At 42.0% G+C, this 21090-nt stretch overlaps 1 protein-coding gene across 17 annotated transcripts in view; it reads right to left on the bottom strand.

Moving 5' to 3' along the window:
- The window catches only part of PTPRT (protein tyrosine phosphatase receptor type T), a 621336-nt gene that overhangs the window by 164808 nt on the left and 435438 nt on the right, over positions 1-21090 (bottom strand). For all 17 annotated transcript variants that reach the window (XM_081867470.1, XM_081867484.1, XM_081867480.1 and 14 more), the window contains exons 8-9: positions 12415-12711; positions 12001-12110 (exon numbers count right to left, since the gene is read on the bottom strand). In XM_081867470.1, the coding sequence (XP_081723596.1) occupies positions 12001-12110; positions 12415-12711 (407 nt within the window). The remainder of the gene's footprint in view (positions 1-12000; positions 12111-12414; positions 12712-21090) is intronic.

Raw genomic sequence — 21090 nt, 5'->3', positions numbered from 1 at the left:
TGCTGCACCTGGGCCTGACATCACACTGTGCCTTGCTCTTAAGGTGGTGCTTTGTCTGATTTTCCAAAGTCAGGTGACTTTCCTGTTGAATATAACATCCCCACCCCCACTCAGGGGCGGAGGAAGGAGGGGTGGTGGGGGCGGACTGCCCCAGGTGTCTTCGCTGGGGGGGGGGGGGTGACATTTGGCATGCCACCCACCTGCGACTCCCAATCCTACCCTGAGCCATAGTTTTGACAGCTGGGGGAGGCTTGGGAGTCACAGGCGGTGCGCTAAATGTCACCCCCCTCAGCGAAGACAACCGGGGCCATCCGCCCCATCCCCACCCCCTTCCTCCACCCCTGAGCCTGCCAGCACCCTCGGGAGTGCGCCTGCCCTGGGCAGCGCGGGCATAAACTCTGCCACTGCCCCCACTCTGCCCTGCCCCTGCCACCATACAAGTACTATCACGCTAACTCAGGCATAGGCAAATTCGGCTGTCCAGATGTTTTCGGACTACAACTCCCATCATCCCTAGCTAACAGGACCAGTGGTCAGGGATTATGGGAATTGTAGTCTCAAAACATCTGAAGGGCCAAGTTTGCCTATGCCTGCTCTAACTCAAAGGGTATGACAGTAATATGCATAATAATTACTCCAGGCTGGGGTGACATCTTTAGGTGACATTATTTTGGAAATAATCTTTAGAAAGGGTTTTTTTAAAAGGGCAGTGCTTTAGCCTTCAGACTGTCTCAATGTGCTTTTAATCATATTTCTTGCAGAATTTTATGTACCTCCCCATCCCTATGTAGAACTCAAATGGGCCAGACTTCAGTGGGTTCATCCATCTCTATGCCGGGGAGACAGTGAATCGAGAACATTTCCCCCTGACGTTTTCCTTTCTGTGCGCAGATAACTTTTTAGTAGGCAGAACATTCAGTCATGCACTTGCCCACCTCCAGTCTACAGTGGTACAATCCAGATTAGTTTCACTTTGCACTGCTTCAGCAATTCAATTAAAAAAAAAATGAATAAGAAGAGCTTTTGGCCATACTCCTGAACTGGAGGAAGCCAAGACAATTTGGAGAAGCAGCAAAATGTTTCCAGAAGGAGGTTAACAAACCTAGTATGCAGAATTCCACAATGCATCAGTAACAGGAGAGATCACTCTGGAATGTGTCTGATTCTAAATATCCTGAAGAAATGATCCACATAATGCTTTTAATACTCTCTCTCTCTTCATCTTTTTGCTGTAAATGGTACACAGCATCTGAAGCTACTGCAGTATTTAGAATTTACAGATAAGTTTATTTTAGAGCTGTTTTGGGACTGAATACCCATCATTTGTTCCCTATTACCTTGGAACAGGGTGAACCAGGACTGGCGTGAGGGTAACTTGGAGCTTGGTGGAGCGAGTTTAAACTGATTCTGCCTATGGAGCCCATAAGGTAACCATTTCCCAAGTAAAGACAGGCACATTCCCTTATGATGCTCTTCAGGGTTTGTTCCAGGATTTGCTCTACAGAGCCCCTTTCCTCTTTCTCATCCCATAGTTATGGCTGGGTGCTTACAGAAACAGGCCTGGGATTTTTATTTCAATTGTTGAGAAGTTATCTTCACATAACTGAATGTGTGTCCTGGACTGGCTTTTAAAAAACAAAAACTGAAGTGTGATTTTTTAAATTTATTTTTCACTCTGGGAGGATTCTCAGTTTTCCTTTCTGCTCAGTAGAATGTGGATTGTTCACCACATTGTTGAAAGGCAAATAATGAAGCAATCAGATAATTGCTTTGTTGTAGAAACCAATTTTCCACCACTTTAGTAGTGGTGGTGGGATTCTGGACTGCATTTTGATGGAGCCCAGCTATCCATTTCATTGTGATTTTGTTTGCCTTCCCTCCATATCTATGAAGAATATCACCTTGATATTACTATTGCTTCCTGCCCCCGCCCCCGCCCCCGTACAATTAAGCCAATTGCTCAACACCCAAATCAGTTCTTTTTCCCTTTAAAAAGTGCATTATTTGCTAAATTGAGGATGAAGAATATTGAGCCAAATTAAAGGCAGTTTGACTGAAGAAATAATATCATGCTTTCTAGTCTTTGTTCCATTTTAGAGTAGTGATGGTGTCCTAATGTAAAGTTGGAGATGTTGTATTGTTTTAAAAATAACATTATTTAGATTCCCCCAAATTTGCCTCTTGGGAAGATTATAAACTCTTAAGAACCAATTCTTCTTCTCTAGTGGTGGTGGTGGTGGGGATTTTTTATAAATAAGGAACTGCAAGAAATCTAGTACACATTCCATCTAGCCTGAAGGACAAAAGTGGAGATGGAGATCCTTTCTGGTTTGTATGAATCCCAGAGGTATTCTAGAAGCCTGCATTTAAATGCAAGCTAAAATACACACCAGTAACTACAAACTCCTTTTGACTGAGATAGAAGCAGAAATGCTTTTAAATGAATCCCAACTCTTTCCCCTTGAAAACATTAGACATTCTACTAGATTCATCTAATTACAATTGCAGAATTGTTATGAACACAATAAGAAGGAAAACCAGAAAGAAGGTTAAGTTCAGATATAGGATAGGCACATATTCCCCACCACCACCACGTGTTTAAATAGTGCCAAGGCTTAATTGATTCTTAAAAATTAATTCATCCCCCCCCCATGTGTGGTATCTTTAAATTACCATCATTTGAAATGTGTGACACAATTAGATTAACTGAGAAAGTCACATATCAATAGCTCGCTTCACTCATATGACATTTGAGTGATACTACAGGATTTTAAGGATGTGTGAAGGTTAACAAGAGGATGCAGGCAGCATGATCTGCTGACACATCAGCTGTGGCACAACCTATGCCTCTACCCCTGATGTAGCATCTTAAGAACATAAGAAGATCCTGATTTATGGATCCCACTGCCAGTGCTGGACCCCCCACACTCTTTTTGTCAACTGCGTTATTGATACCCTAATTCCACTCCTACCTGCTCGCCTTAATTGCCTCTTGTCTTCTGCTAACTAGGTATTCTGGGAAAGATGGACAGAAGAATGCTTGCATTACTCCAGATTGTCACGGTGAATTTTAAAAAAAGGATTTCAAATTTAGATTTTTTTTAAAAAAAACAAAGAACACTAGTTCTTAGAACACAGCTCAAGATACCACGAAAACCTGTGAAAATCTGTGTCCCCTTTAAAACTTCCCTCCATCATATATATATATACACACACACACATACAGACAGACACATGGCACAGAAATGCAGACGGCTGTGACTACGAGGCTTACAAATTTATGGTTAGGGTAAATATCATCATCATCTTCAATAAGTTCCACATAATTGTATTTACAAATTCAGGACAATGACATTAATGCTGCAGGAGTGCCCTCATCATGCAGTCTAGGAGGCTAGTTCACCAACACAGGAGCCAGATATATGGAGAAACGTGACTCAAAGAAGTAGGAAGCCCAGGGTTCGCTCTGATTGTTTAGAAATACACAATCGCTTTGAGGTCCTCTCCCCTAGCATGGAAGACGAAGAGCAGACTCCATTTGAGGATCTCTCCCTCATTACAGTCGATCTGGTATATGAAGACGAGCAGCAAAGTCAGTCCTCAGGGAATGTGCAGGCGACCTTGGAACAGACAGCTCACGGAAGAACCCCGACCAAACCTAAGAGGTGGCGTGTAGTGGTGATAGAGGATTCCCTACTGAGGAGAACAGAAGCAGTGATCTGTGGGCCTGACAAGATGTCTCGGGAAGTGTGCTGTCTCCCCGGGGCTAAGATCCAAGATGTAACTGAACGACTGCAAGGAATCATAAAACCCACTGACAAATACCCCTTCCTCTTGGTTCATGTGGGAACCAATGACACTGCAAGCAATAGCCTCCAGAAGATCAAAAGAGACTATGAGGCTCTGGGCAGGAAATTGAAGCAATTAAATGCACAAATTGTCATCTCATCTGTCCTCCCAGTTGAACGACGTGGCCCAGGGAGAGAGAGAAAAATAGTGGAAGTGAACAGCTGGCTTCGCAAATGGTATAAACAGGAACGGTTTGGATTCTTAGATCACGGACTGCAGTTTCTTGAAGATGGACTTCTGGCAAGCGATGGGCTGCACCTCACAACGGTTGGGAGGAATGTTTTTGCCAAAAATCTCAGAAACCTCATCAGGAGGGCTTTAAACTGACTAATGTGGGGGAGGGAGACAGTGCTCCTGAAGGTAGGAGTCTATCAATTGATGAAGATGATCATCCAAATGTCATAGACCAAATGGAGCAAACAGCACGCAGTCCTAGTGGTGGGAGGAAAAAAATCCTTAAATAAGAGACACGGGGGAATGATTAATGGACTTCAATGTCTGTACACTAATGCGCAAAGCATGGGAAATAAACAAGATGAGCTTGAGCTCTTGGTACAGCAAACTAAATATGACATAATAGGCATCACTGAAACCTGGTGGGATAAGTCCCACGACTGGAATGTAATAATGGAGGGATACAATCTATTTCAGAGAAACAGACCAGACAAGAAAGGAGGAGGAGTGGCGTTATATGTCAGGGATGTGTATACCTGTGAAGAGATCCAAGATTTAGAACCTCAAAGCCAAAGTGAGAGCATTTGGGTCAAAATTAAGGGAGAGAATAATAACAGGGACCTCATTGTGGGAGTTTACTATAGATCCCCAAGCCAAACGGAGGACATAGATGATGCCTTCCTGGAACAGATGGCCAAGCATGCAAAAGGAAGGGAGATAGTAGTAATGGGGGACTTCAATTACCCAGATATTTGCTGGATGTCAAACTCAGCCAAGAGCATAAGGTCAAACAGATTCCTCACTGGCCTTGCAGACAACTTCGTTGTCCAGAAAGTGGGAGAAGCAACAAGAGGAACAGCCATTTTAGATCTGGTCCTAACCAATGTTGATGACCTGGTTAGTGGGGTAGAAGTGGAAGGATCATTAGGCGTGAGTGATCATGCTCTTCTGAAGTTTACTATACAGCGGAAAGGAGCAGCCAAGCATACTAGGACTCAATTTCTTGACTTTAAGAAAGCCGACTTCATAAAACTTAGGGAAGTGCTGGGTGAGATCCCATGGACAGTAATACTAAAAGGAAAGGGAGTTCATGATGGCTGGGAGTTTGTTAAGAGGGAGATAGTAAAAGCACAACTTCAGGCAATACCAATGAGACAGAAACATGGAAGGTGCCTAAAGAAGCCAGGGTGGCTATCTAAAGAACTTTTAACTGAGTTAAGATTAAAAAAGGATGTGTACAAAAAATGGAAAAGGGGGGAAACCACCAAAGAGGAATTCAAACAAATAGCCAGCACGTGTAGACACAAAGTCAGAAAAGCTAAAGCACAGAATGAACTCAGGCCTGCTAGAGAGGTTAAAAGCAACAAAAAAGGCTTTTATGGGTATGTTCGTAGCAAAAGGAAGAACAAAGAAACAGTGGGGTCACTCAGAGGAGAAGATGGTGAAATGCAAACAGGGGACACAGAAAGGGCTGAACTCCTCAATGCCTTCTTTGCCTCAGTCTTCTCCGATAAGGAAAACAATGCCCGACCTGAAGAATTTGGAGCAAATGATTCAGCAGAGGAAACACAGCCCAGAATAACTAAGGAGATAGTACAAGAATACTTGGCTAGTTTAGATGTATTCAAGTCTCCAGGGCCAGATGAACTTCATCCAAGAGTATTAAAAGAACTGGCAGATGTGATCTCAGAACCACTGGCAGTCATCTTTGAGAATTCCTGGAGAACAGGCGAAGTCCCGGCAGACTGGAGGAGGGCAAATGTTGTCCCTATTTTCAAAAAGGGGAAAAGAGAGGACCCAAATAATTACCGCCCAGTCAGTCTGACATCAATACCAGGGAAGATTCTGGAGCAGATCATTAAGCAAACAGTCTGTGAGCACCTAGAAAGGAATACTGTGATCACCAATAGTCAGCATGGATTTCTGAAAAATAAGTCATGTCAGACTAACCTGATCTCGTTTTTTGACAGAATTACAAGACTGGTAGATGAAGGGAACGCAGTGGATGTAGCCTACCTTGATTTCAGCAAGGCATTTGACAAGGTGCCCCATGATATTCTTGTAAAGAAGCTGGTAAAATGTGGACTTGACTATGCTACCACTCAGTGGATTTGTAACTGGCTGACTGACTGAACCCAAAGGGTGCTCATCAATGGTTCCTCTTCATCCTGGAGAAGAGTGACTAGTGGGGTGCCACAGGGTTCTGTCTTGGGCCCGGTCTTATTCAACATCTTTATCAACGACTTGGATGATGGACTCAAGGGCATCCTGATCAAATTTGCAGATGACACCAAACTGGGAGGGGTGGCTAACACCCCAGAGGACAGGATCACACTTCAAAACGACCTTGACAGATTAGAGAACTGGGCCAAAACAAACAAGATGAATTTTAACAGGGAGAAATGTAAAGTATTGCACTTGGGCAAAAAAAAGAGAGGCACAAATACAAGATGGGTGACACCTGGCTTGAGAGCAGTACATGTGAAAAGGATCTAGGAGTCTTGGTTGACCGCAAACTTGGCATGAGCCAACAGAACTTCCTGACAGTAAGAGCTGTTTGACAGTGGAATTTGCTGCCAAGGAGTGTGGTGGAGTCTCCTTCTTTGGAGGTCTTTAAGCAGAGGCTTGACAACCATATGTCAGGAGTGCTCTGATGGTGTTTCCTGCTTGGTAGGGGGTTAGACTTGATGGCCCTTGTGGTCTCTTCCAATTCTATGATTCTATGATTCTATGATTCAGAGTGATGCCTCTTAGGCATTTTGAACGTTTGACTCATAGGAGGGAAGCTTTCAGAAGAATAGAGAAACATTAATGAACTGTATTAGGTCTGCCATTCACATCTAAATAGGAAATGGACTTAACGGAGCATCCATATAATGCTTCTCAACACACACACACACACATACACCTTTCCTAATACATCACTCTGCTGGGGTTCAGAGCTTGTGTCTTTGCCCCACTACCATTTCAGATGCTTAAAGGATCAGACTTAAAGTATCCATTCTGCACCATTTTAAACATTTATTTATTTGCAAAAGCTACACTGCCTATCGGATACATAGTTTAAACATTTGCACAGGCATGCCTGCAATCATTCCACATTGCTACATCAAGTGTCTCTCTTTAGCTCTGTCACCTATCAGTTTTCTTTCCTGACTGATTTTAAAATGCAACTGTGATCTCTCTTTTTTCTTGTAACCCATGTCTCCGTCTGCTCAACATCCTCTAGTCATCACATCCGCAATCATCTGCCTGCCTGCCTTGAATAGTTAGCTACCTGCCACTTTAGAATAGATTCTCTCTGCGTTCTGAGGGTGTACATTCTGTGTGATGTGTGTTTCTGCCTGGATTCAATGAATCACTGGAAAAAGTGGAACTCAACATTTTAAAACCACTTTCTTAATCAGCAAGGCTGTAGTTTTGATTTATTAAACACTGCAAATAGTGTTTGTGTGAAGAATACACCACACTGCAGCAAGGGAGTCATAAAAGTCTCATCGGGGACATTGGAAGTATAAAGTGTTTTACACTTTGAGGTAGTTATTTATGAACTAAAGTCAGGTGCAAGGAACCTTTGGCCCTCCAAATGTTGCTGAACTACAACTCCAATCAACCCCACCATCCATGATCAATGGCCAGGGGTGATAGGAGTTGTAGTTCAGTAACATCTGGAGGGCCAAAGCTTTCCTGTATCTGACTAAAGTTATCATGACTTTACTTCGGCTTGGAGGTTGATGCTGGCAACTCCCTTCTCACCGTTGGTCTGCATGTGCTAGCCATAACAGTGATCTATATCCTAAGAAGTCTTATTAGGGGTGTGAAGATAGTTAGGCTTTTAGATCTGCAGGTTGTTAACATGATGATCTCCTTGAAGGGTGGGTTTACGTTGATGGCTTTTTGGTCCCTTCGGGCACTCATGGCTCTATTTAGCTATACAGTATCTGGATGTACAGTGGTACCTCAGGTTACATATGCTTCAGGTTACATACGTTTCAGGTTACAGACTCTGCTAACCCAGAAATGGTGCTTCAGGTTAAGAACTTTGCTTCAGGATGAGAACAGAAATCGTGCAGCGGCGGTGCAGTGGCAGCAGGAGGCCCCATTAGCTAAAGTGGTGCTTCAGGTTAAGAACAGTTTCAGGTTAAGAATGGACCTCCGGAACAAATTAAGTACTTAACCCGAGGTACCACTGTATAGAGTCTGTAAGGTCAGCCGTTGTTATTGATTGACTGAATGAATCAACATTATGGCAAGGATATAAGAACTTGCAAACTAAAACTGCTGGCCAAGACAGCTTGTATTTGAAGCACTGGGACAGATGTTATGGTGGCAGCCTGTCTAGTAAGCATAGCATTCCAACTTTCGCCAAAAAGACTCAAGGCTATCACAAGGCATTTTACTGCCTGAGGCAAAGGAGAAGGTAGTCCTCACTCAATTTACGGAAGTCAAACTAAACTGAGAGCTGAATCTTATGTCAACATCAGTTATGAGACAGCAGGTTAGATTATTATTATACAAATTTATAGACTGTTTGACAACATAAGACCATCAAAGTGGTATACAAAATAAAAACAGAACAGAACACACAAACAAAAGTTCTAAAAATTATAAAATCCACTCAACAAACTCTTTTAAAGAAAACAATAAAAACATCCACACAAACTCCAAAAACAACAAAGCAGAGTGCAACTCTGGGGTGTATGATATTTTCAGCAGTTCTGTATCTAAGAAGTGGGTGAGACACTTCCTTAGATATCCTTGTCCCCGGCTTAAGAGGCACAGTGCACACAGCACACACATATCTCTGTTCCAACATAGGTAAATGGTCAGGGAATCAAGAAAAATGACCAAGGGAGCAGAGAGGGCTACACACCTGCCCCCCCCACCAGTACCCATCATGATAGATGCCTGCATCATTCTGCCTAATGAAAGGACCAGTCCTAGAAAGAACAAGCCACCAGCTTTAGTGGGTCATGGACTTTATGGTTCCACTAGCATCTAGAAGCTAAAATATTGGGCGTATTTCAGTCTGGGTTCCTTTGCCTGCCCCAAATGACAGTATTCTTGATAAATATCAGCAGTAGCTTCCCCTCTTCCAAATCTTCCATTCTGATGTATTTTGCTTCTCCTGGTTGTCAAATGATGAACGAACTTCATGGGAGTGACCACTTCACTTCACCACACCACATGAAAATCTGCCCAATACAGCTTTATCCTAAGCATATATATTTAGAAGGTAGTTTTCAGTAGGATTTACTTCTAGGTAAGTGTAAGTGCCAGGGGAAAAGAAATGCTTATTCATTAAGGACACAACTCTGCACACTGTAGGGTCACCACCATGACCCTACAGTGTACTATTTAATTGCTCGTTTTTTTAAAAAAAAAAACCAACCAATTTATAATCATAATTGTGCAGCTATGCAATTACCCTAAAAATAAAATAAAATGAAGTAATTAAAGAGACCGCCAGGAAACAGGAAATGCCTCCTTAAATAGGTGATATCAGTAATGTCATGCCTGGGACTGAAGGGCAAAGCAAAGGGGGAAATGGAGGGGAGATGAGTTTCATGATGACCTAGGTCCCTTACTCCCCCACCTGAAATCCAGTAAGAGGTGAATTTCCTCTCCACACATTCACAGTTGTTAAACCACAGATTTCTTCCCCTTGCAGCCACAACATGGCTTTAATTATCAATTTCTTCTTTCCTGGTGGTGGATTCTTTCTAACTTATTTATTTGCAGTGTGGGAAGTTTCTTGTTCATTCATTTATTATTAATTTGGCCATAATTGCATGATTTATTTTTAAAATTGTGTGTGTGTGTACACACACACACACAGGAAAAATCTCCAAATCACTGTGGACCAACAGATCTGAAGTAGAGCCTGAACCAATTTTGTGGTCAGTGCACATTCTCAGCCATCTCATCTGGATGCTCTATAACAAGCTGAATGAATAAATGATGACCATTATCAATTAAACACTTTTATGTGGAATCAACCAAGATGATTTTTATGATGCATCACCCCCACTCTATATCTGTTCAGTCGGATAAGTAACTTCAGGAGTGAGAAAATCCTTCCAGTGTTCTGTACCTGCAGGCAGTGTAAATGGCAAACTGTCTCTAAAAAATTACAAGGTGTTATATTTTTCATTGTAACTGATGCTCTTTTATTTTCATAGTAACTCACAAGATCATACAGATTCCCAGAAAACAGTTTCCACTGAGGTAAGATTCAGTGTGCAGCTTATTATCTGCCTTCACGTTCTGGGATCTGCAACACACCTGTCATGCCAAACAGTGAAACAAAACAGTATTGTCTTAATTCATTTGCAAACCATTTCCCATGCACCAATCTGCCATGTGCCTCAGCTGCAATGTTCAACACTAATGCCTCATGTAGCTGAGGATTTCCTTTGCCCAGACATTGCGAGGAAGAACAAATTGTGGAAGCCTTTTAGTGACATGTGCAAACATCCACCAGAGACTCAGCTGAAACTATTCAACTCAATTTCTTACTTTGACCCAAACCACTTTCTAAAATCATGTTTCCAGATGTGAGAGGCTCAGCACATTAACCTTGCTGCAAACAGCCAGCCCTCTGCCATCTGTTTTTACAGCACAGACAACCGGTAGAATTGCTACAGTCATAGAAGTGGTTGAAATGAGACGCAACAGGCAAGATTGTATTCTACCTTAAAATATATTTTTTCAGTGCATCAAATGGGCCTTTCAAGCAAATTATAGGCAGGAAACTAGATGGAATTTTAGTATTCACATTTAATCCCTTGCTGCCGTCATACAGAGTTCGGGACCTAAGTTTTGTACAAGAGTTCATGAACTTCATTTGGTTACCTTGTCAACACTGCTGATTTTTCACTTCCTCTATTTTATATTGGTAATGATTGCCCCACTCCTGAGCACACAGGACTCTCAGAGTGGATTAAAATTAAAGTAATAATGATATCCTGCCCACAGGCAGCCCCATCTCCACCCCCACCACCCCAGTTCTCTGCTATGGCCATTATCCATTATGATGTGGATAATGATCCCAAAAGACTATTATTTCACTTAACAGAAAAGCTCAGGGAAATCTGTATGCAGGCCAAGAGTACATATTGTAAGGACTGTGGGTTGCTTCCAACCTAGAAAGGATTTCTACCAACAACAACTCAACTCATATGAAAAGAGGATATTTGTTTTTCCCTACAGATAGGTAGCCATGTTGGTCTGCCATAGTCAAAACAAAATAAAAAAATTCCTTCTAGTAGCACCTTACTTAGTTGGTCTTTAAGGTGCTACTGGAAGGAATTTTTTTATTTTGTTTTGTTTTTCCCTAGAGAACAAAAGGAATGACTGTGAGAAGTAAAATGACTTGATGCAGTCTGCAGGCCCTAAGATTCCCAGCAGTTATTAGCAAATACATTGTCATATAGCAAATGCCAGACACGGCACAGAGAAGGTGCAAGGTGGATGCCATTATCTATGAACCCATATCAGAAGATGACCACCATCTGGTGGACATGAGACAATATCAACCGCACAAACTTAAGTATAAATGCACTTGCACATGCAATGCAGTAAAACTACTCATGTAGTGCTAATTATACCTGGAAATAAGGCAGCCCCTAGGCCTCTTCTATTCCAGAGTTTTAGTCTGCAGTATTTTTCATAGATTTTTCTTCCCAACACCAGGTACAGGCCTTGGGACGCACAGCCAACACCTAAAAGGCATCTACGCCACATTCACCACAGGTAGAAGCAGTGGCGTAGCGTGGGGGGTGCAGGGGGGGGGCCGGCCGCACCGGGCGCAACATTTGGGGGTTAGGGTTAGGCGGCGCAAATCCACGGGTTAGGGGGCGCAAATCCATGGGTTAGGGGGCGCAAATTACTTGCCTTGCCCCGGGTGCTGACAACCCACGCTACGCCACTGGGTAGAAGTACATCTTGCATCATCTAACAATCAATTCCCCTTACCTCATACAGTGTAATTATCCCATTAGTCTCATTTGGTGGCTTCCACTGAACGTAGATCTTCTCTTCAAAAGGTCCACCCTGAATTGATTCAAGGGGAACAGGTCCAGGAACTAGGAAGGACATGAGAAAAAGCAGTTATTGTTTACAATACTTATAGCTTCTTCTTCTAAAATTTCCACCCACAAGAAAGGAGTATTCAGAAATGCTCAGGTCATCTACTTAAATAGGGCATTCAGGATAGTTACAAGATGGTGATATAAATTTTTATTTTTATTTTTATTTATTATTTTTATTATTGCCTTCCTTGCATTTTGTGGCTGTCTATGTGTGTGCACCTGTGCACACTGATAGTCACAACTTGTGTTTTCAACTACTTTAACATTTTAAGTCATTAGCGCTTTCTTTTTTCCTTACCATCCTCCTCAGTTTGAACTACCAGCTCTTCACTCTCCATCTTGCCCTCTGGGTTTGAAAGAGCCAACCTCAGTCGGATAGTCATGAATGGTCTCAGTCCCCGCAAAGTATAGTGTGATGACGTCTGAATTAGTTCCTCCGCCTCATATTTCTGCTGGTTGAACACATACTGGTAATGGACTGTCAGGTTATAGCTGTGGCAACGAGTCACAGCATATCCAAAGGGCTCCCACTGCAAGGTTAGCTGCCGAGATCGGATGTCAACAACCTCCACATTCTGTGGACCATGTACAGGATCTGTGGAGCAAGCACATGGTCTTTAGGTAAGTAGGCATCCAACAGGTGCACCTTTCTCTCTTCTCATATGTTAAGTTTGCTGGTAGAAATACATTAAGTTTACTTAAATAAATAAGAGTTGTTCTATTTAAGTACGTGATGAAAAACTCAGTTATTTTGGTCAGAGAGACAATTAATCATAGGGAAGAAAAGCTGAAGGACTCATAGGATAGAATTGCCTGGGTCAACGAATGGTCAATAATGTCACTTATTATATTTTCGTACCACAGAAGTTGCCATTTGAATTTCTTTGTCAGGGATCAAAATGCCTTGGATACTCTCAGGGGAATCATGAATTCATATTATAAAACAGTTTAATGTACAAAAATCTCAAAGCAGTGTACAAAATAATGAAAAGCAAACAATGTGTAATAAAACAATACTAGCATAAAGCAAAATTTCATACCAGCACCATGACCAGTAACTAGTATGAAGATGCAGAAAACGTTTAATACCAGAAATGTATTTTTAACTTCACAACACTCCTATGGTCTCTACAACAGTGTGTGCAAAATGCTTTGAACAAATGACAGTGACCATGTAATGTGTTGCTTGACTCATTCCATGAAGCCTATGCAGACATACTATGTGCAGACAAATTAAGCACAGTGAATCTTCTTCAGTTCTTATAACATCTTGTTGTTTGGATTAGGTAAACAGTTTCCTTCCAGCACTAATGTGCATTAAGAATGTTTGGTGTACACTAACAGGGCTACTGAACTCATTTAAATAGATGTCCTGGTGCTTTTCAGCCACCGTTCTTGTATGGAGGTAATTTAGAAGAAAAAAGTAATTACAAGGAGACAAAATTGCATTCTCTTTGGCTTTCTGTGACCTCTGCAAAATGTAACCTGGTCATAAGTTACTCAGATTTGCTGCCTCATTATGCATCCAAGCCACAATGCATGTTCATGTGGTGAACAGAAAGCCAACAATATATGGGATTCCTTTCATAAGATCAACAAATGGAGCTTGCTTTGTAGCAGCTGAAGCCCCATACAGAAGATAAATGCTGTTTATGTGTGTGTCTTAAGGATTATCTCCACTGGATTTGCTCCATGCCTGACTGCCATCACTGGAAGTGAGATCTGTAGAAGAACCAACACACATTCAGCCCAAATAGTGCCCGATTTATGTATAAGCTAAACAAGCTATAACTTAGGGCCCCACTCTCTTGCCCCCCCCCCCCGCAAATATGCTGTTGTTTAGTCGTTTAGTTGTGTCTGACTCTTCGTGACCCCATGGACCAGAGCACGCCAGGCACTCCTGTCTTCTACTGCCTCCCGCAGTTTGGTCAAACTCATGTTGGTAGCTTCAAGAATACTGTCCAACCATCTTGTCCTCTGTCATCCCCTTCTCCTAGTGCCCTCAATCTTTCCCAGCATCAGGGTTTTTTCCAGGGAGTCTTCTCTTCTCATGAGGTGGCTAAAGTATTGGAGCCTCAGATTCAGGATCTGTTCTTCCAATGAGCACTCAGGGCTGATTTCCATCAGAATGGATAGGTTTGATCTTTTTGCAGTCCATGGGACTCTCAAGAATCTCCTAGTAAAGGTAAAGGGACCCCTGACCATTAGGTCCAGTTGTGACTGACTCTGGGGTTGCGGCACTCATCTCGCTTTATTGGTCGAAGGAGCCGGCGTACAGCTTCCGTGGCATGTGGCCAGCATGACTAAACCACTTCTGGTGAACCAGAGCAGCTCACGGAAAGGCCGTTTACCTTCCTGCCAGAGTGGTACCTATATATCTACTTGCACTGGCATGGTTGGCAGGAGCAAGGACCGAGCAACGGGAGCTCACCCCATCACAGGGATTCGAACCGCCAACCTTCCGATCGGCAAGTCCTAGGCTCTGTGGTTTAACCCACAGTGCCACCCTCCAGCACCATAATTCCAAAGCATCAATTCTTCGGCAATCAGCCTTCTTTATAGTCCAGCTCTCTCTTCCATACATCACTACTGAGAAAACCATAGCTTGAACTATGTGGACCTTTGCTATCTAGGTTTGTCATCGCTTTTCTCCCCAGAAGCAGGGGTCTTTTAATTTCATGGCTGCTGTCACCATTTGCAGTGATCATGGAGCCCAAGAAAGTAAAATCTCTCACTGCCTCCATTTCTATTTGCCCCTTCTATTTGCCAGGAGGCGATGGGACCAGTGGCCATGATCTTAGTTTTTTTGATGTTGCGCTTCAGACCATATTTTGCGCTCTCCTCTTCTAATTCTAATTATAAGCGGCTTATTTCTAACATGCTTTGAATTGCATTACCTGTTGTTTCTGTCTTCTATTAGAAAGAAAGCATGCAAGCTTTCGCCGTATCACCCCAACAGCCCATTTGTGCATATCTTAACTTTTTGAACATTAAAGTCTGTGTTGTTCTTTTTTTTTTTTTTTGAATACATTTTTATTAAAGTTATACACAAAACAGACATATTATATATATATATATATATATATATATATATATATATATATATATACATATATACAGAAAAGATTACAAAAAAGGGGTCACTACAACAGAGATATACAAGCCAACTTTTTCCTTTTTCCAACTATACAAAGAAAATAGTTTAGCTACATCATGCAAAAAAAACAAAAAAAAACAAAAACAAAAAAAACACACCCTGAACTCCCTTCCACCCTTTTGGTAAGTATCGAATATCTACTTCCATTACGTATTTGATTTTTAATCTATAATCCTAAATTCACTCGCTGGTAGTATTGTTCTAACCCCGCCAGTTCACATTAGACATTTATTCCAATATAGTTCCAGTATTTACTCCAGTTTTTCAGAAATTTCTGTTCATCTTGATCTCTTATTTTACCTGTTAATTTATCAAGCTCAGCATAATTTACCATTTTAATCTGCCAGTCATTTATGCTGGGGATGGTTTCCACTTTCCAGTATTGTGCCAACATAATTCTCACTGCTGTGGTGGCATAGAGGAATATCGTCTTGTCTTCCTTTTTGATTTCTTTGCCCATCATTCCCAGCAAAAAGGCTTCAGGTCTTTTGGGAAAAGTGTACTTAAGTATTTTTTTAAGCTCATTATAAATTGATTCCCAAAAGCCTTTCACCTTTTTACATGTCCACCATAAATGATATAGGTCACCCTCCACCTCACCACACTTCCAGCATTTCTTATCCTTTAATCTATACATTTTGGCCAATTTCACAGGGGTGTGGTACCACCTATATAACATCTTCCAAACATTTTCTCTCAGTGCCATACATGCTGTAAACTTTATGTTACAATTCCACACTTCCGACCACCTTTCGAAATCGATGTTATAGCCAAAGTCAATTGCCCATTTAATCATTGCCTCCTTCACCTCCTCGTCCTTTGTATACCACTCTAATAGTATATCATAGATTCTGGATAGGGTTTTGTTTTTGCCTTCTACTACTTCTATGTTAAATTTTGATTTTTTATCATCAAAACCCAACTTCTTCTTATCCTCTTTTAACAAATCATTCACCTGGTGGTATTGCAACCAACCAGTGAATAAGCTTTTTATCTCTTCATAAGGTCTGAGTTTGGGCCCTTGGTCTGTTTTTCTTAACATTTCTTCATAGGTGGCGTTTTTCTCCTCCATGTTTGTTTTCTTGACCGTTAAAACCTCTATTGGTGAAATCCACCAGGGATCCTCCTTCTTTCAAGGAGGTTTTTATTCCTTTCCCATGCTTGGTATATCGGTCCCCTAAAAATATGGTTTAAAAAGCTCTTGTGGACCTTCACTTTCCCATACCAAAGGTACGAATGCCATCCGTACCAATTATTAAAACCTTCCAGGTCCAATAGGTCTTTATTCTCCAGTTTTATCCAATCTTTTAACGAGAGTATGCAAGCCGCTTCATAGTATAGACTTAGGTCCGGGAGAGAAAAGCCCCCTCTTTCTTTTTTATCTATCAAAATTTTCATTTTTATCCGTGGCCTTTTCCCCTGCCAAATATATTTCGCCAAGGCTCTCTGCCACTCTTTACATTGTTTTAAGCCTTTAAGTATGGGGATAGTTTGAAATAGAAATAGCATTCTAGGCAGAATATTCATTTTAACAACAGCTATCCTCCCCAAAAAGGAGAGTTTCATCCTCCCCCAAATTTCCATGTCTTTCTTTATACTCCTCCAGGTGACATCATAATTATCCTTATATAAATTTATGTTCTTAGCTGTGACCCATATTCCAAGATATTTCACTTTCTTAGCTACCGCAATTTCCGTCCTTCGTTCTAGATCTATCATTTCTTCCTTTGTTAGATTTTTGACCAACATTTTGGTTTTATTTTTATTTACCTTAAGTCCTGCCACGGCTCCAAATTCGTCAATTTTTTGTAAAGCTTCTTTTACGCTATTTTTTTGGTCTTCTAAGGTTAATACGATGTCATCTGCAAAGGCCTTGATTTTATATTCCCTCTTTCCTACCTTGACTCCTTTAACTTCTGTTGCCCCCCTCAGTCTCTCGTTCAGTATTTCTAATACTGTTATAAACAATAGAGGAGACAGGGGGCAGCCCTGTATAGTTCCTTTATATATGCTAAAGTATTCTGTTGTGGTGTTATTTATTACCAATTTTGCCTTCTGTTCCTTATATATTGCTTCTATGCCTTTTCTAAATTTCTCTCCCATTCCCATCGTTTCCAGACTTTTCTTCAAGAAATCCCACGAGATATTATCAAACGCCTTTTCAGCGTCTATGAACACCAAGGCCGCTTGTCTATCTATACTCATATCCAAATATTCAATAATATCTATCAAGTTCCTTACATTTTCCCTTAATTGTCTCCCTGGGAGGAAGCCCGTTTGATCTTTATGTATTTTATTGTTCAGTGTGTGTTGTTCTTGAAAGGCTCTCAAGGCAGCTTACAAAAATAAGATGCACCTGTTCCTCAGTCTCACAATCTAAAGATCCTTGGCACATGAGGAAAAAGGAATGGGAGAGAAGAAGAGAAAGCAAATTCCAGCACATGCCAGTGTTCATGGTAGTTTGTGGCTGTGTTGCACTTCAGAGGACCAGTCCCTTCCCAGAAGCACTCTTCATCCCCAAATTGTATCCAGTGGCAACATCTAGGTTAGGAAGTCAGGGCAGCTCTTGCCACCCAGTTCTTCCTGAGAGAGCTGGCTTGTGACCAGCTTAAATCATCACAGGAAGGGTCTTGTTAGCTTCATTCCTTGCAGATGTCAGTGGTGGTACATTATTATGAATGCAATAATATACAATATTACTGTGTGCATTTCGATACTGTGTACAGTAAAACTCAAACACTGTATTCACCCACTGTTCACCATGAGAGCACATATGGACATGCATATATAATTTCCACTCATAATTCCTCTGTTTCTCATAACTCTTCTACTGACACCAGGCTGTGCCATCACTGTACTCTTTTTGGCACCTACTTAAAGCATTTTTGTTAAAGCATACCTATCCGGACATGTAGAAGTTACATGTGTTTAAATCTGACTTTAGCTTATTGTATAAGTTTAATGAGTTTTGAATGTTTTTAAATGCCCACTTTTAACTGTTTTTACTGATAATTTTAAAGAGTTTCTTTTTCTAAACCTCTTTGAGGTGTTGCTGCAACCAGGTGGTATATACATTTTGTTAAATAAAAAATATTTCAAGGTGCTATAAAATTATATTGTCTGCTAATTCTATATTCTCCTTGTATTAATTTGTAGAAGAAAAATATATAAGAAAGATATTTTATTTTTTATAAAAATGATAATAACAAAATACAAAAAAACAAAACTAAGGAAACCTGTAGACATCTGTCCTAAAAACCACATGTGACATGAAGAAGAAAATCTAAAAATTGTTGCAGAAGAGAACAAGCAAAACATTGTTTTTACTTCTGCTCATGAACAAGGAATAGATTTGTTGAGCAGCTGGTGTGCTGTTTCTATCTATGAAATAGATGACCATTTTTTATTTTTTTTTTTAAAAAAGCTTCAATATAGTCACATTTATTTTGAAGCCCGTTTTAACAAATACAAATTTGGCTCAACATTCTAAATATGCAAAATAATTTTATCTTGCATGGATGGGAAAACAGGCCCGGTGTGCTGCTATTTAAAGAAGCATTTAATTTATTTTTATTTTTAAAGTATCTTGTGTGCTGGACTTCTGGGCCAAAGCCAGAACAACTCATAACATTATAAAACAGTACAGATAGGGTCAGGGCTGTCATAAGCATATGCAGCATTGGGGTGCAAAGATGCACCCAGCGCCCCCCCCCCAGTTGCCCAGGCCCAGGCATGCAGGAGGGCAGAGTTGGCCGGCAACTTCAGCGTCTCACTGGCTCGGTTGCCTCCCAACTCACAGCGCAGAGCCACCTGCAGCAGAAGAGCCTGCTGCGGCGCTCCGATCGACAGGAGGGCTCTTCCCCGGACTCAACTCTCGGGCCCTGAACTCTTGGCCTGGCACCTCTGAGAGCCCAGTGCCTGGGTGCCCCGCACCCCTAGCGCCTATGGGTAAGACGACCCTGGATAAGGTAAAATTCAACATAGCACTAAGGAGATTGTTCCATCAGTGGAAGCCTTTCTGCCTGCCCACCAGAATGAACTCCTCTTTCCTCTCCCTTCCCTCTCTTTTAAGGGTTTTCCTAACTCTCCAGAGCAGATTTGGTGGAGTTGAAAGGAATGTGTGAGAGGAGAAGCCCCATGCACTTGCTTTTGCTACGAGAACTGGACAGTTGAATATGACCCATATAAAATAAACATGACAACAACAATGATGCTAGCAATCTTAAAAACCTAGGCCAGCTGGAATGGTTTACAAATATCAATATAAATTACAAGCCAACCAACATAACTGTCAATACTAAAATAACCAATGCTAAGATAGCAGCTTTTAAGAGGAAGTGTTTCAAGAGAGAGAGAGGCTTTTAAGACTAACTTAAAAATTAGCAACCACACCACACATTTAACACACTTCTTATACTGCTTCACCAGCCATGGCTTCTCCCAGAGAATCCTGTGAACCATCCTTTGTTAGAAGTGCTGGGAATTGTGGCTGTGAGGGGTGTCCTAGCAACTCTTAACACCCTTAACAAACTATAGTGCCCAGCTGGCTGGTGCTGATGGGAGCTACAGTTTAACAATATCTGGAAAGCCACGTTCACCATCTCTGCTCTAGAATATCCAACAGCTGTATTCAAAAAGGTTTACTAAATAAGGCCTGCCTATGGGAATAGGCATTTGGACTATTCACAAAGAGGCAAGTGTGGAAATGTACTGCAACCCAGCTTAAATCACGAGGAGGGTAAAGAGAATACAAGCATTAGGACCACCCTACCTGCCTGAGACTTTGGTACCTGAAAAAAAAAACCACCTGTTCCCACATCCACCTGTCTAGGAACTTAGGTCAGCAGATGAGGCTTTCCTTGGGTACCACCAAATTCAGGTGGTTGACAACCTGAGAGGGTGAGTTTTAAATTGTGGAACCCCCGTTTTTAAAATTGCTTATATATTGCATGGCCACCCTTCGGTTGTGAAAGAGTGCTTTTCTAGACTTGAATATCGAGACTACTATGGTAAGTGAGATCTGGAACTGGCATACTTTGGGGCCTGTACACTCCACCTACTCAAAGCTATTTGGTCCTGACAGCGGTAGCCAGGTCTCCCTTCACCTGGATGTCCAAGGCTGTCAAGGACAAGGTTGTGTGCGAGTCTTCTAGGACTTTGAGCCTGGGTTGTTTACAAAGCCTCTCCTCTTCCTGGAGGGGAGGGGTTGTGATCTGGAGCCGTTCCTGTGCTTCACAGGGGGCGTTCCAGCCCCTGCTTGCAGTCATTGCTGCTGCGCCACGCTCCCCAGTTAGTCTTCCAATTGTAGGGAAGCTCGGGGGCGGCGTTTAGCTGCTCAAATGCGGCCACGGCAGCTCTTTCCCCTCATTGTGCTGCCGGGTTTCAATGGGTCAAGACTTTAGGACAGGACTTTGTCGTTCGCTCTTTTGCAGGCAGAAGGAAGCTCCAGGAGGCAACAGCGGCTTACAAAGCGGGTGTTCGTGACCAGCTCCAGCTGGTTTGGTGGCGTGGCTGTGTGTGTTTTTTGCCCTTAGGTAGATGATTCTGTGTGTGTGTGTGTGTGTGCCTTGCCATTTCCCCAGTGTTAGCATTACTTTTCAAGTGAGGCTGATTTTGAGGTGAGAGTGTGTGGCGGTTAGGCATTGGAATATGTTGCTGGTGTATGGAAGGGCAGGGTGTGGCCATCGCCTACCCCTTCACTTTATGGGTATTCTGTGAAAGGAATCCGGCAGTCGTGGATCCTGTCCAATGCCCTGCTGTGGCTGGGGGCCATGGCATGGCCCCCAGTGACATCAGGGGAGAGCTTACAGTTGTATT

Source organism: Podarcis erhardii, assembly GCF_964252035.2.
Source record: "Podarcis erhardii genome assembly, chromosome: 6".
Classification (NCBI taxonomy): domain Eukaryota; kingdom Metazoa; phylum Chordata; class Lepidosauria; order Squamata; family Lacertidae; genus Podarcis; species Podarcis erhardii.
This window is presented reverse-complemented; position numbering and strand designations above follow the sequence as displayed.